Source organism: Bos javanicus, chromosome 7 (assembly GCF_032452875.1).
Source record: "Bos javanicus breed banteng chromosome 7, ARS-OSU_banteng_1.0, whole genome shotgun sequence".
NCBI classification, from domain to species: domain Eukaryota; kingdom Metazoa; phylum Chordata; class Mammalia; order Artiodactyla; family Bovidae; genus Bos; species Bos javanicus.
Genome location: NC_083874.1, coordinates 57,317,867 through 57,344,878, shown reverse-complemented (window position 1 = coordinate 57,344,878; position 27,012 = coordinate 57,317,867). Strand labels below are relative to the sequence as shown.

General features: G+C 44.5%; 1 protein-coding gene across 13 annotated transcripts in view; it reads left to right on the top strand.

Annotated features, from left to right (window-relative positions):
• PPP2R2B (protein phosphatase 2 regulatory subunit Bbeta) overlaps nucleotides 1-5,415 on the top strand; it is a 509,042-nt gene extending 503,627 nt beyond the window's left edge. For all 13 annotated transcript variants that reach the window (XM_061423894.1, XM_061423888.1, XM_061423890.1 and 10 more), the window contains 2 exons: nucleotides 2,139-2,230; nucleotides 5,072-5,415. In XM_061423894.1, coding sequence (XP_061279878.1) covers nucleotides 2,139-2,230; nucleotides 5,072-5,351 — 372 coding nt within the window. In that variant the 3' untranslated portion in view covers nucleotides 5,352-5,415. The remainder of the gene's footprint in view (nucleotides 1-2,138; nucleotides 2,231-5,071) is intronic.
• The last annotated feature ends 21,597 nt before the right edge of the window (nucleotides 5,416-27,012 follow it).

Here is a 27,012-nt window from a genome sequence, read left to right as displayed (position 1 = left end):
CAATATTGTAAAGTAATTAGCCTCCAATTAAAATAAAAAAATAAATAAATAAAATTCACATCTGGGGACTTCCTTAGTGGCCCAGCAGCTATGATTTTGCACTCCCAATGCAGGAGGCTGGGGTTCAATCCCTAGTCAGGGAGCTAGATCATGCCACAACTAAGAATTTGCACACCCCAACTAAAGATCCCGAGTGCCACAACAAAGGTCGGCATACATAAATAAAATGTTTTTAAAAATTCACATTCAACAACTTCAAGCAGCCCTCAGTGCCTTCCAGGAGCCGAGCACTGTTGCCAACCACCTCCCCGCCCCTGGCCTTTTTCACGCTCAGCTGATAACCTTGCTTCTTATTTCACTGAAAAATAGAACCAGGAGAGGATTGCCACACAATCCAGGGCTGCACTGTGCACACCAGCGTCTGCTGGGTGTTCTCCCCTTGCACAGACATCTCCAAATTATCCAACCCCGAAGGGAGCATGGCCACTCCATCCTCCCGCTTGCTCGAAAGCACGGTTCAGGAGCCATCTCTGACTCCAGTTTTCCTCTCCACACTTGACAGTGGCTCCATCCGCAAGTCCTATCAACTGTCCTTCCAAACTCGTCAAGGCTCTGGCCACCTCCCACCACTGCTCACCTTGGTCCAAACCATCATCTGTCAAGCAGGTTACACCCGACCTCCCTGTCTCTGGCCCTGCAGGGCTTACACTCTGTCACAGTGCAGCAGGCGCAGCACCCTGCCCATGGCGTCTGCTCACATCACTCAGAGTAAGGGGCCTACGGGAACTGGTTGGCACACGCCGAGGCCCCCCACTCTACTCCTTGCTACCCTCTACCCCACTGCCTCCAGGCCTTTACATTAGCTGTTCTCAATGCTTAGTAGCTCAGTGGTAAAGAAACTGCCTGCAATGCGGGAGACCTGGGTTCAAGCCTTGGGTTAGGAAGATCCCCTGGAAAAGGACATGGCAACCCACTCCAGTATTTTTGCCTGGAGAATTCCAGGGACAGAGGAGCCTGGCTACAGTCCATGGGATCACAAAGAATTGGACACGACGGTGACTAACACTTTCTTTTTTTTTTTTTTAATTTAAACTGGAGCCGATTATACAGAGTGAAGCCAGAAAGAAAAACACCAATACAGTATACTAACGCATATATATGGAATTTAGAAAGATGGTAACGATAATCCTGTATGCGAGACAGCAAAAGAGACACAGATGTATAGAACAGTCTTTTGGACTAACACTTTCATTTATGCTTGGAAAGCCTTTCCCCAGATACCACTGAGATGCACTCATTTTCTCCAGGTTCCTGCTCCAATGTCGCCTTCTCAGGTGAACCTGACTACTCGCCCTATATAAATAATCCCCCAGAGCTCCCACTACCCTTTTTCCACTTTTTTTTTTGTTCTCATTTTATCACCATCTAAAATATCTTACACTTGTTGCACAGCAGAAACACAACATAATTGCTGTAAAGCAATTATATTCCAGTTAACAAATAAAATTTAAAAATCAAAAAAAGAAAAATATCTTATGTATTTACTTGGCTACACAGTCTCTTCCCCAATACTGGGAGGAAAGCACCCCAAGGGTATTCTGTCCATGGCTCTATCCCAAGCATAGAGCTGGCATTCAACAAATATTTATTGAATAAAAGGCTGAATGAATGGTGTTGTCTAAATGGGCTAAGAGACTTCCCTGGTGGTCCAGTGGTGAAGACTCTGCACTTCCACTGCAGGGAGTATGGGTTCGATCCCTAGTTGGGGAACTAAGATCTCACATGCCACACTGCACGGCAAAAAATAAAAAGTTTTTTAAAAGATACTGACCAAAAGTAAATAATAAATAGGCTTAGAAAATGGGAATCCCCTGCTTACTGGGCCCTGTTCTATGCTACTATCTATGTAAGCGAGTTTGTTTAATCCACATGTGCCATGTAAACAGCTCACCAAACCATCTTAAAGTCCCAAGGCTGAGAAGGGCCGTGCCTGTGCTAAGACCCAGAACTATCTGAGTCAAGCCACATTTACACTGGAAGAATGAACAGCTCCCATCCAAAGAAGAGCTCACAGAGGAATCATTTTTTAAAATATTAATAATTAACACCCTCTTAATGTGTTTTCCCTGCCCCTCCAGGTTCACGACTACCTCCGCAGCAAGCTGTGCTCCCTCTACGAAAATGACTGCATTTTTGATAAATTTGAGTGTGTATGGAATGGGTCAGACAGGTAAGAAAGGTCTGATGGCTGGGAGCCTTCCACGGGGGGCCCTCTCCTTGCACCGGCCCTGGGCCGTGGATCCTAAGCGGGTGCAACCAAAGAGCCATCAGAATCGGCCCTGAGGCCTGGCAGGGCTGCACAGGTGGCCCAGCGGGTGACCTCGAGGTCAAGTCTGGAAAGGAACAGGCGATGGGTGAGACCCTGGACTCCTCTTTCAGAACTGGCTCAGGTGACCCTTTAACCTCACAAAAATCCTACCTTATACAGGCAAGACCCTCCCAGAGCTGGGTCCATATACCTAAAATGAAGCTCCCCTGGCAAATTGTAAGGATGAACTATTCCAATGACTTTAAAGTGTGCTGTCTGGATGGGAAATTATCCCTCGAGGCTGCCCGCAGAGACTGGCCTAAGGCCTGGTGGTCATGAACTGAATTCTCATCAGCCTCGTTTATTCTGTGCCCTCAAAGAGATTTATGACTATTAGAGGCCTTTGGTTTCAACAGTACTTCCTATTACCTCCCCGCAGTTTCTTTTTGGCTTGACGAATAGATGCTGCTGTGATTTCCAGGAGAAGCCAGCACAGGCTACCAGGGGCTGTTCCTTAGTGAAGGCAGCACCAGCAGTCATACTGAAAAGCAGGGAAATTCTATCACTGCAAAACATTCAGAGGCGAGCTTCTAGTGAGCACAGGCTCTACCTCTCTGACCCCTGTTGGGTTTTTTGAGCCAGTGATCCAAAACCAGCCTTCCACTCAGCAGGCCTAGCAGGAGTCACCACATGGTAGACGACCCAGATCACACCACCCAGTTAGTGGAGGGCAGAGGGCCCAGAGCAAAGCAACTGTTACTTAGTTGAACAAAGGCCCTCAGGGGAAAAGTAGCTATCCCTGCCCTGTTATTTTATTTTCGTTTCCATTGGTAATTTATTCATTTATTCAATGTTCATTATGAATAGATTTTTAAAAATATTTGTGGTTATTTTTGTTCAAGTTCCCCTTCTATCTTAACCAAGATTCAAAACCTATACTTACTAGGTACTTTCACACATCATGATTTTTTAATCCTGACCACAATCCATCAAGATTGCTTTCACTGTCCCCATTTTACAGCTGAGGAAACTGAGGCTCAGCCAGATACTAATTCAGGAGCTTGGGCAGATCACTGTAAGTAGTAGAGACAAGAGGAAGAATTTAAATCCTAAAATGAACATTCTTTCCACCACATTACAGTTTCTTTCCATAACCGAGAAAATGTTATTTTTGGTCCAGATAAGGTTGAAATTACTTTTTTACTTTTTTCCAAAAAAGACTTTCTCCTACGGTTTAAAAACAAGTCGGGTGGTGGTAATGGAAGCAGAGGTCAGTGCGTGGGAAGCAATAAGGCCAAATGGCTTAATGCTTATGCCCTGGAGTCTGGCAGATGTGGGCTAGAGGACCAGCTTGGCTACTTACTGGCTGTGTGACACCATACACGCATTCACTTTTCTTCCTGTGTAAATCCCTTAACATGGAATGATGGAAAAGGAAATGAGGCTAGGGGTAAAGCATTCAGCACCCCCACGTGATGAGATAATAATTGCTCACCCTATGATACGGCTAAGTCACTTCAGTCGTGTCCGACTCTGTGCGACCCCATAGACAGCAGCCCACCAGGCTCCCCCATCCCTGGGATTCTCCAGGCAAGAACACTGGAGTGGGTTGCCATTTCCTTCTCCAATGCATGAAAGTGGAAAGTGAAAGTGAAGTCGCTCAGTCGTGTCCGACTCTTAGCGACCCCATGGACTGCAGCCTACCAGGCTCTTCCACCCATGGGATTTTCCAGGCAAGAGTACTGGAGTGGGGTGCCATTGCCTTCTCCACACCCTACGATAGATACACACATTTCATGGCATCAGTTTCCCAGGCCAGGGTAACAAAATCTAGCCCTTGATTAATTTCCGGGACAACTAACAAATACTCAAAAACTCAGCCCCCTGGCCATGGCTCAGTCTCATCAGTTTTCCTTCACCTTCCTCTAACCCAAGACAATGGAGATACAGTGTTCTCCCATCCTAACCAGCCAGTCAGAGCCTCACCCACAAATAAGGCCAAGCCCACCTCTCTGGGGTCAGCCATAAGAGGGTGCTGCTTGAGGGACATTGTTTCCCTTGGCCTGTCACCTGTCCAAACTGTCACCATTAAGTAGAGTTGGTCCATGGCTTCTGAGAGGCTCTTGGCACCCCCTGCTCTCTTCATCAATGAGAGATACTCCTGAGAATGGATAGCTCTTGTAGGAAGGTAGGAAATCATCTGTAAGTTCACTACAAAGGCTTATTTCCTCATCCTACACCCTTTTAAAAATTCTAATTTTTGTTTACTCCCTCCCAAGACCATGATGAGATCCACTTTTTAGATAAGTTTTCAGAAAAGGCAGAATTTCTATCTAGTTCATAGCAGGAGGAAGACACGATGTCAGCATCCCTCAGTGCTGATGCGAGAAAGCCTTATCAGTCGGGCAGCACAGTCACTCCTAAGACTGCCATGCTCTAAATGAACATGATACAAGGACGGCTATTTACAGCGTTCCTACTCGCGTGACTTGACTGCAGCCTCAGAATCCTGATGTGAAGGAGGTGGGCTGGGATCATTAAAACCACTAGACTGACTTATGGAACAAAATAACCTAAAGGAATCTATTGATAAATAACAAGGAGGGCTATCATCACCCTTCACCCAGCCCAAGAGCTTGTTTGTCTTAGTGTTCTAAAGTCAATGGTCACACTACAAAGCCTGTTGCGGTTTTTGGTCTCTTAGCTGTAGAAAGCCTATGTCTGTGACACTCAGTCACTCCCTGTTTCCTCTCTGCCTTGCAGTGTCATCATGACAGGCTCCTACAACAACTTCTTCAGGATGTTTGACCGAAACACCAAACGCGATGTTACCCTTGAGGCCTCGAGGGAAAACAGCAAACCCCGAGCTATCCTAAAACCACGCAAAGTGTGCGTGGGGGGCAAGCGGAGAAAAGATGAGATCAGTGTCGACAGTCTGGACTTTAGCAAAAAGATCTTGCATACAGCTTGGCATCCTTCAGAAAATATTATAGCAGTGGCGGCTACAAATAACCTATATATATTCCAGGACAAGGTTAACTAGGAGGACAAGTTATTACCTAATAATCTCACATACTGAATACTAGTCAAACACGTTTTTAAATGTTTCTTTGGGTGTTCATTTGATGCCTCGACTTTATTTTCCCTCTGCAGGAGACAATTGGAATAGAAGTCCATGGAGTCCAACCTTCCCACATCCCCAGTTCTAAGAAACTTTTGTCAAACCCAGTAGGTTCTGGGACACTTCTGTTTAGAATCGAGAGCTGCCAGCTAACAGTAATTCTTCCATAGTTGACTTGAATTTCTGATGCTTTTATTGCCCCGTTTTCTCTGGTGGGTCCAGTGTTTTGTTTCTAGGTGTCTGCTGAGATAAAATGAGGTTGTCTGTAGTATTTAAAGAGAAAAGAGATAAGTTTTTTTTAATTAAGCAATTCCATTTGATTGAAAAAAAAAATTCAACGAAAAATAAACACTGTTTACTCTTAGAGAAATTCTCCTTGTTTTGTGACAAATCAGAACCAGTCAGCACTCCCCTGCCCCCACAGCACTTCTTTTTTTTTTCTTCATTTTCTTTTTCATGATTTCACTTGAGCCAGAGATTTATTTCACGAGGCTGCGAAGAGAATGCAGAATGGGAAGGGGAAAGGACCACATCAACAGTGCTACATTCTTTTTTGTAAGCGCCATAGAAACAGCCTGAGAATTTGGCCAGGAAACCCCGTGAATGCTTCAGGGGACATCAAGAGAACACTTCTCAGAGTTAGCTTGGCAGGGCCCTGTGGGGCCACATTCCATCTGTCGCTTTGTTACTCTTGCTTTTTGTCATTTTAAATGGCTCCATATAATCCTCTACTTACACGTTCCTTGGCTTTTTCACTTCACCCTTTTCCAGCTTAGTTATTCCCTTGACTTCTAAAGGCCGAGTCCTTGTTGTTTATGATCTGGCTTCTAAATGCAGCAGTAAGCTGAGGGGCTGGGGCACCTCCCTGAGAAAATGTGTCTCCCAAAGCAGCCCCCGCCCCCTTTCCTGGGTTTTCTAACCCAAAGTAACACTCCATCTATCTCCACTACAGCGAGAACAAAAACAGCCAATGGAAAACGCTGCTCTGTAAAGGCTATTCAAGTGCTTCTGACCCACCATAAGTTTACCATCCAAAAAAACAGACCAGAGGGCTCTTCTACAGAAATGGAATATGGAGGAATCAAGAAGCTTTGACATCAAACTGAGGTCTGCTTGAAACTGTAGAGGCTGGTTCATACCACGCCCCTCCTGCCCCCTGCCATTGAGGATTCAGACATGTAACTTCCAGAAGTTTCTCTGCGGTGCACCTCTGGGAAAGAGACTAAATTAATTCAAAAGACAGAGAAATTTGAGGCTCAGGGAGGAAGTGGGAGGTACTCCAAGCCGGGCCTGGGCTCCATGTCTCCATTCCTGTCACCATGACTCATCTCCCCTGACTTGCATTTAGTGACTAGGAAATGGCTTGAGATGAGGATTTTCCTTTTAAAGAGAAATTTTCTTTCGCTTTGTATATTTATTAGAAGTCCCAACTTTCAAGTGTAATTTGTTTTGGAAGAGAGAAAAATAGTGAAAAGAACCATCTTTCAATGCTAACCTATTACCCACTTAATAACAGCTTTTTGGCAAGGAAATAACTATCTACTTAAGTGAACACTTTTGCAAGATGCAGCTCAATTTCAGAAACATTAAAATATGAAAAAGTACGTCTCAAAACTGAGGGAGCATGTGGATGAAGACATGCCTTTTTTCCTCCATGTTTATCTTTCCTGCAATAAAAGTCCTGGTGGAAACTCTCTGGGCAGGATTCCTGGCCTGATGGGGGCCAGGTTCTTGGAGGAGATCCAAGAAAGCCACAGAAACTTCTCCAACTCACAGAGAATCATGGTATCAGGACAGACAGAAGTGGACCAGCAGGCTCCTGTCCTGAGCTGACCATCAACTTCTTCACAGCCTTTTCTCTGCTTCCTTGAGACTCAGCCCCTCTATCTGCACCAGCTGACAGGATGAATCATTGTTCCTCAAAATTTAGCATCGACCTACCTATATACTGTTACTCATTTCACACTTAAGTCACCTTTTCTAAAAACAAGACATAGCCTCCTCCCAACAAAGAATGTTCATGAAATGTCAGCTTTAATGTTTTGTTCTAACACTAAAAGAATCACATAACCATTAATGAAACAAACATGTACCCATTCACCACCTACAGGCAATTTGTGAACCCCAGGATGCATGTTTACCAAACTTGGGGAACACTGAGTTCTGATGCTGCAGAACACTGAAGCTTTTGGAGGCATTAGAGACTTGCAATGGTCAGTAGTCCACAAATTGGGAGTCGAGCTTGCTTCTCAGAACACATGCATGAACAATTCTGGTCACGGCTTTAAGGGGTTCACAGGCCCACCTACAACCTATCTGTGGCCTTTACCTCAAAGCTCTTACACTAACACAATGCCTTCAGCACACAGATGTACACTTTGAGATCTGCAGAGTGGGAGGAATTTGCAGAAGACATCAATGCTAAAAACAGAGGGCCACCATCTTCCCCGTTGCCCCAAATAAAGGAGCCACCAGAGCCAACATCCTCAACTCGCATGTGGAAGCAGGAGGGGAAGGTCCTAGAGACCAGGCCTCAGCAGCAGCGCCCACCACCATGCTTTAGCAGTGACCTGCTCTGTGCCGGTTATGGAGCCAGGTATTTACACTTGCCATTTTCTTCCACCCCAGTGCTGGTGATCTTCTTGGCCGATGGTGCCTAGAAGTCAGTCCCCTTTCCAGCTGACACTCAGAGTTACCTGGAAGCTGACTTACCACTTTTTCAACAGCTTCTTGGGCTCTCAGATCCCTGCCCTGAAGCAATAGTCTGTTCCTGAGGCAACAGTCCATTCCTGATATTTTAACAAGCAGTTCAAAAGCTGAACTTTGGCAGACATCCACACTTTCACTTCCAGAGGAAGAAGATGAGTTTGAACAAAACAAAGAAGGAAGACACAAGGCAGCCTGCAGCAATGGGGTGTCCACAGGTGAACGGGCAATAGGAACCCCCGTGCTTCCTAACTCCTTAATGTCTGGCTTCGGCCTTCAGTCTTCTATTGGGTACTAGGGGGGCAGGGGAGTATCTCTCACCCTCTCATGGGCCTCGTAATTAACTCAACACGCATTAGGCAACCAGCACATGGAAGGTGAAACAGTTGTCAGTGAAAGGAACAAAGGTGGAACTACGATTCTTTTAGCTCAGTGACCCGATGAAGCAAGTCAGCTGTCTCACATATATTTCTTTTGAACCTGCAGGGCCCATTATAATAAAAGTTAGACCCTCAATTCTTCATCACCAACAATGTGGGAGACCATTTCCCTTCCTTCAAACCTACAGAGCAACTACCCAAAGCTTCCCTCTGAACCCCCAACCCTGCGCCCCATTCTTTCATCAGCCCCTCTGCTGGCTCATCCAAGAGTCAGGAAGGCCCTAGACTGAAGACTCCTAGACTGGCGTCCACAGCCTGAATGAAGGAGACCTTCCTAATTTGTCTTCTTCCATGATGGCCGTGTGCAGATGAGGATGGTGTGTTTTAACACTACCCTCAAAGACACAGCAGCCCCTGGTTCACCCCTGGGAAAGAGTCACACACTGTGCCTCTTGTCACACCTTAACTGTGCTCTTGCCCCTGCATTTCTAAGTCAAGTCTCGGGAGCCACTTTCCATGGGAATGACTCGCCTGGTCAATGGAAAGAACGTGGATCGAGGGGACAGGAAATGCAGATCCTGCTCCTGGCTCTGTGGAGTAACTGAGTACCCTGGGCAAGTCATTCAGTGCCTGCATCAGTCACATCACCTGTAAAACGGTCAGAAAGCCATCAGCCCTCGCTCATGGAATGATGATGAGGGACACAAGAAACTCATTTGTTTATAACTGCTTTGATAAGCTTAAATCCCCACAGAATAGTAACAGCAACAATATTCCCTGAGGACATATGACTGATTTCTCCTCATCTCCTTCTCTGAACCCCATGAGATCCGTGCCAGCGTTATTTCCATTTTTGCCACTGAGGAAATAGACTCAGGTTTTCAATGTAACATATAGCCAGTAAGTGGTAGAACCAGGTCTCCAACTCAAGGTTTCATACTCTGAAGCCAGAGTTTTTAAAATATGTTTCTTATATATGAGGGTAGCTAACACTTACCGAATGTTTGCTATGGGCCAGCTTGGTTCTACAAACTTCCCAAGTATTAATTCATTTACCTCCAAAACTCTAGACACAGACACATTATTGTTCCCATTTTACAGATAAGGGAACAAAGAGGTGATATAACTCAACTAGGTCTGTACAGTTCACAAGTGCCAAAGCCAGACATTTGGTCAGCGCTCTTATCCTCTCTCCCCATCTCATGTATGTGTGTGTGTGTGTGTGTGTGTGTAAAAAGAGAGAGAATATATACATATATAGAGAGAGAGATGGAAGTTACAAATTAGAAAACAAGTTCCAGTAACATCCTGTAAGTTCATCAGGGTTAAATATTTATTGAGCTCCTGGTATGTATCAGCCCTAGGCACGGGGCTGGGGTTCCTGACGTGTGTAAGCCATGGGTCACCGCCGTCCCAGAGATGACAGCCATGTGTATCGGGGACATACTTACAATGTATACAGTGCAGAAATGATACAGAGAAGGAAATGGTTAACTCATGAGGACTGGTAGTTAAGAAAAAGTTCCTTGGAATAAGTGACACCTAAGCAGAGCTCTAACACAGTTTTCTCAACAACGAACAAAACACATGGACATCCCTGGTGGTCCTGGGGTTAAGACTCTGCATTTCCACTGCAGGGGGCATGGGTTCAGTACCTGGTTGGGCAAGTTTCAGATGCCACATGGTGCAGCCAAAAAAAAACAAATTTCTGAGAGAACAACATATATGAGTTATTGAAGCAAGAATAGATTTGGCATGGGAGCATGAAATCAATATTTCTCTGCTGCTGCTACTGCTAAGTCGCTTCAGTCGTGTCCAACTCTATGCAACCCCATAGACGGCAGTCCACCAGGCTCCCCCATCCCTGGGACTCTCCAGACAAAAACACTGGAGTGGGTTGCCATTTCCTTCTCCAACACATGAAAGTGAAAAGTGAAAGTGAAGTTGCTCAGTCATGTCCAACTCTGTGCAACCCCATGGACTGCAGCCTACCAGGCTCCTCCATCCATGGGATTTTCCAGGCAAGAGTACTGGAGTGGGGTGCCATCGCCTTCTCCACAATATTTCTCTACTACTATTAAAATACATTTTCAATTTTCCAAAACTGACCTACCCCTTATTTCTTTCATTCATCCAATAATAAATATTTATTAAATTCCCATGTCTAAGGACTGTTTAAATGTAAAAATAGATGGAAGGAAGGAATAAAAGGAAACCAATGATTATGAGCACTTAAGTAGCAGGTGCTGGGCAAGGCACTTTTTTAAGTCCTTACAATCACTTGATGGGTAAATACATTATTCCATTTTTCTAGTTGATGAACAGACTCAAAATTGACACAATCAAGTTTTATCTAGACCTGCCCTGACCCTGATCCTGTACTTCTTTCAAGGGAATGCATAGCTATCTTGTCTTGTTTTTTTCCACTAGTGAGGATATTCACAAACCATCTCTCTGCAACTAAACATTGCCTGACAGCTAACCAGGAAAACAAATTTCCTCTGTCATCAAAGCAGAGAGTGAGGTCAAGTGGCTCCCAGGGGTCTCCAACCCCTGACCCTGACCTTATTATTACTGTTTAACCATCCTCCCAATTTAGACCTTCCACGCCCCACTGGTTAAACTTCTGGTGGCAGAACTAAGGTGATCTGTGTCTCCGCCAATTCCTGCCTCAGATGCTGTCAAAAGCAGTGATCACTGGGGGATCAGAAACAGGAGTTTGGTGATTCTTTCCAGATTCCTAGTCCACTCCCTACCCTGTCAAGCTTGATCTCTTGGATAGACAGACTGTTCTCCACCAGAGCCCCTCCTGCCATCTCAGAACTCCCAGTTGCAATCCTAATCACTTGGCTTGCTGTACTCGGTTTGAGTTGAGGAGAGCATTTCTCCTGAAGTCATCCTTGTGTGGGAACCCTGAGACCACAATAAAGTGGGACCATCCACAAGTCCTGGGATTCCTGCTGTGGTTAGCTAGGGAGACATATCTCCCAATCAAGACATTAAATTCTCGTGGAGGTCAAAGGGAATCCCAGGAAGGCTGGAGCAGAAGTGAGGGGAGAAGACTACCTCAATGGCAAAGATAATAAGCAGTACTGGGGCAGTCTGTAAGCAGTCTCTCAGCTGGGTGATTTTCATGCATTCAGTCCTCAATAAACAGTTAAAAGACTGGTCATGCCAAGCCCTGTGCTAGAGTGGTCTTAGGGAAGGAGTCATGAGAGTCCCTGTCTTCATAGGGCTTACGGGGTCATGGAAGAAGCAAGCAAGCTCCCAGGCAATGATAGCAGTAGAAGATCAAGAAGGTTAAGAGCCCAGGGTCTGGAACTTCCCTGGTGATCCAGTGGTTAAAAATCCACCTGCCAGTGAAGGGGATGTGGGTTCAATATCCCCGGTCCAGGAGGATCCCACATGATACAGGGCAACTAAGCCTGGTGCCACAACTACTGAGCCTACACATCACAACTTTACTGAAGCCACCGAGCCTAGAGGCCATGCTCTACACAAGAGAAGCCGCTGTAATAAGAAGCCCGCATACCACAATGAAGAACAGCCTCCGCTTGCTGCAACTAGAGAAAGCCGTGCACAGCAATGAAGACCCAGTACAACCAAAAACAAATAAATAAAATTTTGTAAAAAAAAAAATTTAAAGGGCCCAGGATGCTTGCCTGGGTTGAAATCTAAACTTCAACACTTAAAAGCTGAATGACCTTACTGATAAAATAAAGGTAAAAATGGCCCCGTCTCATCAAATAGATGTGAAGATTCCTAGCCAACAAAGAGTCAACACACGTTTCTTGCTCGTGTTCTCCTAGTACTATACAATGGCACGTGTATGCCCTCCTTGGAGAAGGCAATGGCACCCCACTCCAATACTCTTGCCTGGAAAATCCCATGGACGGAGGGGCCTGGTGGGCTGAAGTCCATGGGGTCGCTAGGAGTCAGACAGGACTGAGCGACTTCACTTTCACTTTTCACTTTCATGCATTGGAGATGGAAATGGCAACCCACTCCAGTGTTCTTGCCTGGAGAATCCCAGGGATGGGGGAGCCTGGTGGGCTGCCATCTATGGGGTCGCACAGAGTTGGACACGACTGAAGCAACTTAGCAGCAGCAGTAGCAGCATGCCCTCCTAGGAGAATACAAAGGAACACCACCTCACCCAAACCACAAGTTCCCCAGAGGAGGTGATGGCTACAGTAAGCCTGAAAGATAAGTGGGGAATGAGTTATCCAGGGGATGAGAGAAGAAAAGAGTGCTCCAGGTATCAAGATGGTCTAGGTAAAGGCAGAGGAGCATGGTGTACTGAAGGAACTTACAATATTCTGGTATGACTGACCAATAAAAAACAAGAATGTAGACCAACAGAAGTAAGAAGACATGAGGTCAAGGGACAGCAATGCATGATATGAGAAACAGCAATGCAAGGCCTTAGGGAGGTTTACATATCACTGGAGGGTACTCCAATAGCTAGACTATGATCTGCTTAACTGAGGAATCATAGTTCCACAACACAGCAAATATGAATGGTCCGGGCACAGGGAGTATACAGAAGAACTCAGCTCAAGTGTCAGCTCCTTGGAGAGGACTTTCTTGACACCCTAACTTCCATGAGAACCAAGGTATTCTTTATTCTCCCCTTCTGGTGTCCCCAAAGCATTGAGAAGGGCCAGGCTCAATAATGCGTTTGTGCGTGCTCAGTCAATTGTGTCCAACTTTTTGTGACCCCACGGACTGTAGCCCGCCAAGCTCCTCTGTCCATGGGATTCTCCAGAAAAGAATACTACAGTGGGTTGCCAGGCCCTCCTCCAGGGGATCCTCCCGACCCAGGGATCAAATCCACGTCTCCTGCATTGGCAGGTGGGTTCTTTACCACTAGCACCACCGAAGCCCTCTGGTATTCTCCCCCTCTGGTATCTCTATAGCATTGAGAAGGGTCTGGCACAGGGTAAGTGCTCATTAAATAGTAGTTGAATGACTGAATGAACAAACAAGTGAGAAAGACAGGCACAGCCTCTGCCCTCAGGAAGCTTACAAGCTGAGCACAGTCCCATGGGAGTTTAAGTGAAGGGAAGTTTGGTATAGGTCATCATAAGACTGCTCAGATGAGTCAAGGAATGAAAAAGAAAAAATGGAAAGCCAGTGAGCCAAGATGTGTTCAGAGCAAGTGACCGAGCTCAGATAGCAGCCTTAGTTAATAAAGCACATGTGTGCCTGCCTGATGCATTACCCTTCCAGCCGCAGTGAGCCTTCAGGGGCCTCGCAAAGCATACAAAAAGGTTGACAGCTTACAATCAATACCGTGTTCACCGACGCAGGAAGCGACATTATCACATCCAGGATATCACCCCCACATCCCGGCTCAAGCACTAAATATTCCCCATAACAAGGCTACGGGAAGTGACAGGAGCTATTACTTTTAACCCTTCCACACGGAAGCAAGAGGTGAGGCGAACCTTTCCCTGGATGTGCTTAAAGGAAGGCAAGCCAGTTCCCCCAGAGAAACTGCTCAGAGCTGAGCCCACGCTTAATACAGCAAGACAGGGATGGGGAAGATTGGCATTTTCATTTGCCTGGGTGTCCACAATATAGAAGGGGAGGTTCTGTGGGCAACTGAGAGGCACAACAATAAATTAGAAGGGTTGGCAGGATGTGTGAGGTGTGAATGCTAGATTCGTTCACATGCCCAAGTCACTCTAATAAAAAAACAACTTGACTGCCACCCACCACCCCCGGCCCAGATGGCTTTCTTATTTCACCTTTTTTGACTGTGGCATAATTGAAAGTCATATTTCATCTAGGCCAGTGATTTCCAATGCCAAGTGCAGGTGGCTTATGAACAGTCAGCCCAAATTCATCAAAGAGCACAGCAAACAATTGCATGTTAAACAGCAGGGGAAGGGGAGGCGGGTCATGCCACATCCCAGCCCCCACACAGTTCCGCCCTCAGGTCCAGTGCGGCCTGCTTCCTTAGCCTATGGGGGGACTCGAACAGAAAGAAGGCTGGGGCTAGGACAACCAGGGTTGTTTTCTTAGTTCCGAGGTGCATTTATTTAACGGCAGCCTCCATTTTCCAGCCCCTCATTTCCTCTCTGACAAGTTGAAGGATATGGCTCTTAGTTTTCATATTCTTTTTGAAAAGGCAGAAAGGTCAATTAGTTATATTTGAAATGGTTCTTAAAAAGAATCAGCTGAAACTCAAAGATGGCTATATTCATTGAAGATGCGACAAACATCATAAAAGATTATGAAGTGTCATCGTGGAACAAGAAAGCTCAATTCAAAAGCTAAAACTTTCCAAAGTACAGAAAGAATACCACTTCAGGAAGGGAACGTGGTTCAAAGCAGCTCTTCCCTTTGACCAGCACAGGAACAGTTAAGGAACTCCATCGGTGTCAGATGATGCTCCGAGAGGGGCATTGTGGACGCTCCTGCGGGAGCAGTGATTACAGCTTTTTCCTCTTCTCCAGCATTAAACACATGATGGATTTTTCTTAACATCACACACACACAAACATGCACACAGCCTCAACATCCCACTAACAGACTCCCCGCTCTTGTAGCATCATCTCTGAATTTGTGATCCTTCCTTTAGGAATGGTGGATGCTTCTCGGCTGATTAAGGACACAGACTGGAAACAAAGGCTGTAAATTTGCTTTATTGTATTTTATATCAGGACCGGAGATCCATTTACAGATGAAAACCCCACTGGCCTGGTTGATAATAAACTTATATGACTTCACATAAGACTGTAACAACTCCTTTTTTCACCTGCTCATGATATTGCTTACTTTGGGTGGATTAAGTGTCCTGGTGATGAACAATAATTGAACATTATTGGTTGTGGAGACATTACAATTGACTGAGGCACTTTCACAACTAGAGGAGTTATGCCAGCTGCCCAAGGTTACACAGCCACTCCAAAACCAACACTGAAACCAGGTCTTTGGAATCTCTAAGATTGGCCTTATTTCATGGTTATTTTTCATTTTTTCCATGTGTCTAAAACCAGTGGGTCAACTCAAACCTAGATTGAAGGTCTTGGTAAGATATTTAATTTCTACTCAAGGAGCATTTCAGCATTTCTGCCTGCAGTACCAAAGACCGTTTCCCCAGTGGTGCTCCGAAGACTGCCTCATACCCAAGTTCCCTGGTGTCCAGGTTGGCACAGATTCGTACAGATAGATGCACTGCATTTATTCACCATGTTACGCGTTGCTTATCTATAAGAGTAAATGTATCATGCTGCATAGCAGAAACACATTTTAAATCAATTATTTCCAAAAATGTTTTGAAGATTAAATGCTATAAATTATTCACACCTGACCATGTGCTGCAGAATAAGCAATGTAGGTAATCAAGGCATGATTTCTGTCCTCAAGGAATACAGTCTAACAGAAAATGAAATTCCAACAGGTGACTTCAATATAACACGGCTAAAGTAATGCCAGAGATGTGTGTAAGTGATTAGGGGTGTACAGAGTTAAAGAATATGATCTCCTGGAGATGAAATGAAGTTCAACCCTAGAGGAGGTCAGGGAAACCAGGTGACCAGAGACATGAGCAAAGGCACAAGGCTGAGAAGCCCCACCTGTCTCTGAGAACTACTGTTAGGTTGATTTTGCTACAGACTCTTGCCCAGAACTGCCTGGAGTGCTTATGAGAGAGCAAGGCCCAGACTGCAGAAGGCCATTTAGAGAACTTAGATGTCCATAGCAGCCAATGGAGTACTCCTAGAAGATTGATTTTAAGAAGAAAATGAACATGGTTGGAATTTACATTTCCAAAGATCCCTCTGGCAGCTGAGTAAATGACATATCTGAAGTAGACAAGATTGACAATAGGAAGCTGTTGCAGTGATCCAGGAAAGCAATGATGAGGGCCTAAATTAGGGATGGAGAAAACATTGAAAAGCTGGGATCAACATAACGTAGAGATTGACTTGATGAGAGCAAAGACAGAAGTTAAAGATGCCCAGGTGGATAGCTAAGGTGATCAGAAATGGCATGACCAGAGTTGGAGACTAAAGGAACAGGAGAGAAGGGTTTAGGGGGAGGAAAAGAGAAAGATGAAGAGTGTAATTTGGGACACAGTGAGCTCAAGGAGCTACTGGGACAGCCAAGTGAAGGGAGAATCCCAGCAGACATCAAGATAAAAAGATCTGTGGCCAAAATGTCATTGATAAGACGGAGAGGTAGTCACTAGCATGTCCTGGCCTTTATGGAGAGGATGACATAGGGAGAAAGTAGAGAGAGACTACGTTGGCTGAGGAGAGGGTCCTGGGGAGCAGCATGTTGAGGAACAGACAGAGGAGGGCAGCCACCCAAGCAATAAAGGAAGCAATGAAGTCATGAGAAAACTGGGGACAAAGGATATCATGGAGATAAGGGAGTAGAGCTCCCCCATTGAAAAATGTACTTCCTAGAAATCTATGTTAAAAAAACACAAACAACCTAATGTCCATTGATGGATGAATGTATAAAAAAGATGTGGTCACATGGAAATATCAAATGGAATATTAATCAGTCGTAAAAGGGAACGAAACTGGGTCATTTGTAGAGATGTAGATGGACTTAGAGTCTGTCATACAGAGTGAAGTAAGTCAGAAAGAGGAAAACAAATATCATATATTAATACATATATATGGAATCTAGAAAAATGGTATAGATGACCCTATTTCAGGGCAGGAAAAGAGATGCAGACATAGGGAACAGGAGCACAGTGGGGAAAGGAGAGGGTGGGACAGGTTGAGAGAGCAGCACTGACGTATACCACCACCGTGTGCGAAATATGTAGCTAGCGGGAACCTGCACTATAGCACAGGGACCGCAGCTCCATGCTCCGAGATGACCTAGAGGGGTGGCACGGGGGTGCGGGGGAGGCTCACCAGGGAGGGGATGTGTTCACATAAAGCTCACTCACTCTGTTGCACAGCAGAAAATGAACATAACATTTTAAAGCAACTATACTCTAACTAAAAAAAAAAAAAATAGAAATTCAGCAAAAGAGTGGGTAATGGACTTGAAGGCAATTCACGTATAATATCCAGAAAAATTAATGAACATAAGAAACGTGCCCCACTTAGTAATCAGGAAAATGTCGGTAGTGTGAACGGCCACCAAATGGCTGCAAGTAGAAGGGCTGACACTAACAAGCATTGGCAAAGCTTTGGCACAACTGACACGCTCACACACTGCGGGTGAGATTATCGATCCACCACTTTGAAAAACAACTGTGGCACTATCTACTAACATCGGAGATATTCACACCCAGTGACCCAGCAACACATTCTAAGTACACACCCAGCTAATTTATGCACATATACAGCAAGAGGCAAGATCATAGCAACACTATTTGTAAATGTAGAACCCAAATGACAACCAATAGAACAAAACTGTATGTTCCTCTCGAAGTATGGAATTCTATCAAAAATAAGTGAACTACAACTTTAGCCAACATGGATGAATTTTACAAATAGCAGGTTAAGTAAAAGAAATCAAACAAAAAATAATTTCTTCATGAATACAATTATATACAATTCAAAAGCAATTTTATAGATTCACAAACAGGCAAGACTGAACTATAATGTTTATGATGCATACTTAGGTAGTAAAACCATAAAGAAAAACAAGGAAGTGGTTATTATAGAATTAAGGACAATGGTTATCTTTGTACAAAAGGTGTGACTAGGAAGAAGCATTCAGAGAACTTTTGAAAAGCTGTATGTGTGTGCTCAGTCATTCAGTTGTGTCCGACTCTGCAATGCCATGGACTGCAACCCACCAGGCTCCTCTGTCCATGGAATTTTCCAGGCAAAAAATATACCAGAGTGGATTGCCATTTCCTCCTCTAGGGGATCTTCCCAACCCAGGGAGTGAACCTGTGTCTCCTACAGTTTCTGCATTTCAAGTGGATTCTTTACCACTGAGTCACCTAGGAGGCTCTTCTGAAAAACTGACACAAAACTAATTTACCATTCTAAAGGATTCCCTTTATAATAATTCACTAAGTTTTCCACTTGTGCTTTTCAGTTTTCTGTGTACTATGTTTCACAAAGATTTTTTTAAAGCTAAGAGAAGTACTCAAACCCTTTGACTACATGACAGTGTTACATGTTGGGGAAAATAGTCCTGACTGCATGCCAAGAGCCCCACAGGGCATCACTGAATCACAACACAGGACAGCATGTTTACAATGATAACCATAAGTTATCAAGAAAATACTAAGTTCATTCTGTATGTGCTGCTGGACAAGGCAAGGAAGCATGAAATACATAAAAAACAAAGGCGAGTTACAGAGGTTGCAGCAGCTATAGCTGAAAGAACACGAGTGTTCAACCTAGGAGTTGAGTGTGAATTCAAATTCTCTCCCTTCCTTCCAGGACTGTTCCTCATCCTTCTGTCTTCAATGATCTTTTTCTTAACTCTCCTGAGAAAGAACAGCCACTGTTACTGTCCAGCTTCTAGTGAGGAATAAGCATATCATCAAGAAACTGGGTGGAAATATCACCTTCTCAAGATATCTGGCTGCATTGCTGGACTGTTTCCGTCCAATATTTGCATTTGCCTTATTAAACAGCAAAATGATCTAAACAGAGCATTATTAATGCAGCCAACGTTTGTTTTCACTACCCAGACTTCTGCCCTCTTACAAAAAAATCTCTAGATATCTCTTAGGATAGGGCCTCTCAGGTGGCTCAGGGGTAAAGAATCTGCCTGCCAAGGCAGGAAGCACAGGAGACGTGGATTAAATCCCTGGGTCGAGAAGATTCCCAGGAGGAGGAAATGGCAACCCACTCCAGTATTCTTGTCTGGAGAATCCCATGGACAGAGGAGCCTAGAGGGCTACAGTCCATGGGGTTGGAGTCGGATATAGCTGAGCACAGTCTTAGAGTAGACCACTTTCTCCCAGCACCTGGCCACATACCTTGAATGAAGCTGACCTCACTCTTAGCTCCAAGGATGGAGCATGATATCCGGGCCAAGCCAATGAGCCTTGGCCACTATTCATAACAGATGACCTAAGTCAGGCCAATCAGGGCCAGCAAGGGTGAATTCTTGGACTTAGTTTGAACAATGAGAGAACTGAACATGTTCTTTCTTGATGAATATGAACAGAAAGGGGTTAGAAACAGGAATAGCTACAGCCATCTCGCCACCATGTAAGCCCGAGAATGGTAAAATCCAGTAGAGTAGAAGTCAGTCAACTCTCCCTATAAAGGGCCAGATAGAAATATTTTAGGCTTTGCAAGCTGTACTGTCTGTGTTGTAACTGCTCAACTGTGCCTTTGCAGCATGAAAACATAAATAAACGAGGGTGGCTGTGTCCCAATAAAGCTTTATTTACAAGAATGAGTGGAGGTGGAATTTGGCCTGTAGGCCAGAGTTCTCCAACCCATGTTTTAATGCACAGGTTCTAAAAACTAGAAATATCACATAGACGTGAATCCTGACTCTCTTATTTGCATAGTCCTGAACAAGTGATGGCCTGGTGTGCAGCGATTCATGGGGTCGCAAAGAGTCGGACACGACTGAGCAACTGATCTGATCTGAACAAGTGACTTCATCTCACCATACCTCACTTGCCTCATCTGTAAATGGAAGTACCTACCTCCTAAGCAGTGACTGCAGCCATGAAATTAAAAGAGGTTTGCTTCTTGGAAGAAAAGCTACGACAAACCTACACAGTGTATTAAAAAGCGATATCACTTGGCTAACAAAAGTCCATATAGTCAAAGCTCTGGTTTTTCCAGTGGCCATGTACAGATGTGAGAGTTGGACTATAAAGAAGGCTGAGCACTGAAGAATTGATGCTTTTGAATTGCGGTGATGGAGAAGACTCCTGAGAGTTCCTTGGACAGCAAGGATATCAAACCAGTCAATCCTAAAGGAAATCAACCCTGAATATTCATAGGAAGGACTAACGTGGAAGCTGAAGCTCCAATACCTTGGCCACTGGATGCAATCAGCCAACTCACTGGAAAAGACCCTGATGCTGGGAAAGATCAAAGGCAGGAGGAGAAGGGGGCAACGGAGGGTGACATGGTTGGATGGCATCATCCACTCAATGGACAGGAGTTTGAGCAAACTCTGGGAGATGGTGAAGGACAAGGAAGCCTGGCATGCTGAAGTCCATGGGGTTGCAAAGAACTGGACGTGACTAAGCAATGGAACAATAACAACAACCTCGTTGACTCAAGAGGATTAAATGAATTAGTGTCAAGTGCTTAAAACAGTGCCTGGCACACTGAAGTGCTGTGTGTACTCCCTGCTATCACTTTAATCATCATAGTCTCTATCAAAGGTGCCAAGAAAAAGAAACCGGGCTTGTATCATTGGAGCCCAAGATCCAAATGGACCCATGTTCTTAGCCCAGGCTATTTAGTTGCATGAGGTAATAAATTCCGTTTTTGCTTAAAACAGTTTGAACTGGTTTTTCATCTTATAACTGAAATTACTCCAACGGAATAAATGAATGAACCCCAGATAGAAATGACAACAACCTGACAACTGTGATGCAACCTTGCATCACAGACATCACCAATCGAACACAGCATTTTCTCTCACTAAGCTCAGACAGGGCCTAAGACAGGGCTGTGAACTGAATTATATCCCACCCCCTTCATACGGTGAAGCCCAGTGTAATGGTATTTGGAGATGGGGCCTTTGGGAGGCCATTAGGATTAGTTGAGGTCAGGAGTGTGGGGTCCTTAGGATGGAATTAGCATCTTTATGAGAAGAAATATTACGGGGCTTTCTTCCTCTCTTTCTCTCCACCTGCTCACACTAAAGAAAGGACATACGACAGCACAGTGGGATGACAGCCATCTACAAACCTAAGAGAGGGTTTGTACCCGTCACTGACCCCACTGGCACCTCAGACTGCCAGTCCCCAGGAGGAGAAGCAAACGCCTATTGTTTAAGCCACCGGGTCTATGGTGTTTTGTCGCAGCAGCCCTAGTTGATTAAGACAGACATGTTTTCCCCTCAAAACAAGACCTAAGCAGTCTCTCTCAATCAATCAAAGTCAGTACGTGAAATGAAACCTCTTTATCCCTGCTTTAAGTCATGAATTCTAGGGGCTGATCCCGAGTAATATTAATGAGCTTTGTAAATTGTCTCTTTAGCATATGCTTGTGAGAGCAAGAAATTTGCACAAAGTGCTATATACATTTTGAGATGTGTAATCTCCATCTCTAACTTCTCATTTATGAGTCTTTATTCCATTTCAAACCCATATACTTTAAACTACCTGCAAAAAACAACAACAACAACAACAACTTTTCACCAGGCACCTTTTCTCTTAGAACATTCAATAAATGCTGTTTGCATGAATGAGGTCAGCAAAGGCTTGTGAAGAACAAGTTTCTCCTCTTACCTAGGAAGTGATAAAATTAATATACTTGAAAATGTAGTGTGTCACTGATGAATGTAATGTCCTTAATCTATAGTAGAAAAAAACAATCACATAATTGATTTGTTTTATAGTCATAGAAAGAGGGGATCTTGAATTTAAAATGCAAATGAGCCAAGAACCTGGATATTTTTCTTTTAATTAGCTATTGCTAACAACATTCCATGGGAGAAGGCAATGGCACCCCACTCCAGTACTCTTGCCTGGAAAATCCCATGGACAGAGGAGCCTGGTAGGCTGCAGTTCATGGGGTCACTAAGAGTCAGACACGACTGAGCGGCTTCACTTTCACTTTTCCCTTTCATGCATTGGAGAAGGAAATGGCAACCCACTCCAGTGTTCTTGCCTGGAGATGGGGAATCCCAGAGATGGGGAGCCTGGTGGGCTGCCGTCTATGGGGTCGCACAGAGTCGGACACGACTGAAGCACTTTGCAGCAGCAGCAATATTCCATACTTCCCAAATCCTTAGCTCACAAGGTGGGAATACCACTGCCACCTCCCTGAAAACCTATTCAGACACATTTCATCTTCTCAAATCAATAGAAATACCATATGTTCATTAAGAAAAGGATTCCTGGTAATGCTACAGCAATTTATGAACTGTGCAGAGCAGAGGTTCTCAAACATGAATCTGCGTCAAAATCACCCTGAGAGCTCATTAAAACCCACACTGCAGACGTTCCAATTCAGTAGGTCTCAGGTAGTGCCTGGGAATCTGGATTTTTAACTAGTTCCCAAGTAATGTGATGCTTAGCTACAAGTGAAATATTTGTGTTAGTTTTCTACACCAGGCAATAAATTATCACAAACTTAGGACCTTTGCAAAACACAAGCATATTCTCTCACTGTTTCTCTAGGTCAGGAGTCTGGCCATGAGTTAGCTGGGCTTTCTGCCCAGAGCCTCCAAGGTGCCAGAGCTGGGGTATCTGTCCATTACTACAAGGGTGTTGACAGAACTCATTTCCTTGTACCTGTGGAAGTCATGGAAGCTGTCTCATCAAGGCCAGCAGGAGGGTTTCTCTCACACTCTCAAACTCTTCTGCCCTCAGGAAGACAGGGTCCCATTTAAGGACTCACCTGATTAGGTCAGGCTCACCCAGGTTGATTTCTCTTTGGATGAACTCAAAGTCAACTGATGAGTAACCCCATCTCAGGAGTGCTATCCCATCTATTCACAGGTTCCACCCACACTTGAAATGAGAGGATTATACCAGGGGGAAGGTAAGGAGTATACACCAAGAACTCCAGAATCATGGAGGCCACCCCAGAATTCTGCCTACCCCAACCTCTATCACAGTACCTAACCTCACAATATTGAATTATAAATTTGCCTATCTGTCCCCTTATTGAAAAGTACCATTTTATATCAATGCCCTCAACACCAAACACTGAGTGCCAAAAGACATTCCATAAACACCAGATAGCCGAACTAACTGATGAATGCTATACTACTACCTCCTAGTGAAGACCTTTTCTTCCCTACTTACTTTAACTTGAAAGCTTCTGGAAAAAGTGACACATGTGATTATGTGTAATATATTGGACAAAAGAACTGAGGAAGGAAGCAATCATAATCCTAAGCAAAACTCTATTGACGTGTGCACAATTCTGGCTTCAGAGGGTAACACACTTCACATAACAGATATTTAAACATTAACTAGGTTTCAACTGCAGAGAAGGCAATGGCAACCCACTCCAGTACTCCTGCCTGGAAAATCCCATGGATGGAAGGGCCTGGTGGGCTGCAGTCCATGGGGTCACTAGAAGTCAGACACGACTGAGCGACTTCACTTTCACTTTTCACTTTCATGCACTGGAGAAGGAAATGGCAACCCACTCCAGTGTTCTTGCCTGGAGAATCCCAGGGACGGGGGAGCCTGGTGGGTCGCCATTTATGGGGTCGCACAGAGTCGGACACGACTGAAGCGACTTAGCAGCAGCAGCAGGAGGTTTCAACTGAGATCGCTGAAAGATTTGACATATATGCTTTGAAGCTTCATCTTGTGCTTGACCATAGTACTTCAGTTTATAACTGTTGTCATGCAAACAGCCTAAATGTCCCTCAACAGATGAATGGACAAAGAGGATGTGGTACATGTATACAGTTAATATATGTATTATGAATATATGTATTCAGCCATAAAAAAAGAATGCATTTGCAATGACATGGATGCAATTATAGGTTATCATACTAAGTGAAGTAATTCAGAAAGAGAAAGAAAAATACCACGTGATATCACATATATGTGGAATCTAAAATCTGACACAAACGAACCTATCTAGAGTCAGACACAACTGGGCGACTTCACTTTCACTTTTCAGTTTCATGCACTGGAGAAGGAAATGGCACCCCACTCCAGTGTTCTTGCCTGGAGAGTCCCAGGGACGGGGGAGCCTGGTGGGCTGGCGTCTATGGGGTCACACAGAGTCGGACACGATTGAAGCGACTTAGCAGCAGCAGCAGCCTAAAACAGAGAATCACAGATGTAGGTGAGAGACTGCCAGTTGCCAAGGGGAAGGGGAGGTGGTAAAGGGATGGCTTGGGATTTAGGGATTACCAGATGGAAACTAGCATTTATAGAATGGATAAACAACAAGGTTGTACTGTATAGCATGGGAACTAGATTCAGTATACTGTGATAAACCACAATGGAAAGTATGGAAAGGAATTTATGTGTGTGTGTGTGTGTGTATAACCAAGTCACTTTGCTGTACAGCAATAATTAATACAACACTGTAAATCAACCATACTTCCATTTAAAAAAATAAAATATAACTGTCATTACTATTTATATTGATCATTTGAGCCCTGACTATACACCAGGCGTCATGCTAGATGGTTTGAAAGCAAACATTCTCCTATAATGTCCCATGAAGAGTACAGATTATCTCTCTTTTTCACTACTTTACCAGTGTCAACCCAGTGTCTGGCCACTTGAAGGCTCTCAGTAAAACGGCTGTCAAATGAGTGACCAAAAACCCTTGGAAGAAGTTATTATGCCCATTTCAAAGATGAGGAAACATGCTGAGAAATGAGGTATCTTGCCTAAAGACACACAGAGACAGGATTCAAACCCAACTGCTTCACTCCAAAGTCCACACCCATCAATACTTGTCTGTAATACTTCACTTCTCATCTGTGGAATTCCCACATCACAGTAAATTTTGGCAGTTTAAAAATGGGACTTAAATTGGCCTAAGTCTCTTAAACCAGCTTCCCTGGTGGCTCAGACAGTAAAGAATCTGCCTGCAGTGCAGGGGATCCAGGTTTGATCCCTGGGTTGGGAAGAGCCCCTAGAGAAGGGTATGGTAACCCACTTCAATATTCTTGCCTGGAGAGTCCCATGGACAAAGGAGACTGGTGCGCTACAGTCCACAGGGTTGCAAAGAGTCGGACACAACTGAGCAACTAACACTTTCCCTTTTCACTTAAACCAAAGTCTTTTTTTGTGTGTACCAGTCCTGGTTCTTACAGGGATCTGCCTGTCAAGCAAACCTGTTTTAAGAGAGGAAGATGAGAAAGAGAACCACCTGTTATAACCAAGGTCTACACTCCTGTAAGTTTATATCACACACTTTCTTAGGTAACGTAAGGAAGAGCACTGACAAACATTTAGGATTTAATCTGCATGTCTTCCCTAGATGCTAATGGTTTTTGAAGTCCTCATCATCCTTGAAAGACCTTGACCTTTGCTTGACTAAACCCCAAGTGGACATTTCAAATCCCTCCCATGAAATAGAAAATTAACCCACAAAACATTGTGTGGGAAAGACACAAGGGCTTTAAGAGTTAGTGCCATCTGGGAAGTTGGATGCTCAAAAAATATTGGGATATAGAAACAGAAGTAGGCTGGCAGGAAGTGTAAACACAATGGTGTGTGTGTGTGTGTGTGTGTGTGTGTGTGTGTGTGTGTGTGCGAGCGCGCACACGTGCTAAGTCACTTCAGTCATGTCCGACTCTGTGCAACCCTATGGACTGTAGCCCACCGGGTTCCTCTGTCCATAGGATTCTGCAGACAACTGGAGGGGGTTGCCATGCCCTCCTCCAGACAATCTTCTTGACTCAGGGATCGAACCTGCATCTCTTATGTCTCCTAAATTATCAGGCAGGTAACTTCCCTAAAGGCTCTTGTGAGGACTATCATGAAACAGGCTTATGACTTTTCTTCTCTGAGCTCAGTCACAGGTTTAGAGTCACCTCCCAGAGTCCCTGGCAACCAAGCAACCAAAAACTTCTGATGACATGTATAGAAGAGAAATAGAAATCAATAGTGCTAGAGACCTCCCTTGTGGACACATTCTAGGGAATCCTTCGGCTCACACCTTGACTGTGTTCCCACCCACATGGCCACACTCCAGGCTGCCACGGTTTCACCCTGTGCTGCCACCTAGTGGCCATAGCTGCACAGACCAAAGTGTTGTGCAAGACCCTTAAACCAAAGTCTGACACACAGACCCCGGGGGGATGGCACCCTGATTCTGTGCAGTGATTTTGTTCTAGTTTCCTGCAGAGGGGTGCAAACTTGACAGCTGAGGGAGGTGCTCTACAGTTTCAGTGTGAAATACAGCCATGCCTGCCCACTAGCTCTTTGTTAACAGTCCATGAGAAATTATGTACAGAAATTGAAAGTAAGCATTTAGAAACTCTTATAGTGGGGGAACTAAGATCCTACATGCCGCAAGACAACTAAGCCTTGCACCAGCAACTAGAGAAGCCCACACGACACAAGAAGATCCTGTGTGCTGCAATCAAGACCCAACACAGCCAAATAAATATTAAATTCTTACAGAACTTTGACAGAGTAATTTTAGGACTATGGAATCTAACAATCAAAATCTGAGTATATTTTATTTTGGCATAAATAAGCTTTATTGTATTTTGGCAGAGTTTGGGGAACACTGGATTTCAGAGAATCAACGATCGATCTGCAGACATTTAAAGAAGAGGCAAAGGCAGATGTTTGTGAAGGGGTCCTTGATATCAGTTCATTCCTGAGACTTGATTACCCCCATGTCATTAGGGGCTTCTTAAGTGGCTCCAGTGGTAAAGAATCACCTACACAAGACACAGGTTCAATCCCTGGGTTG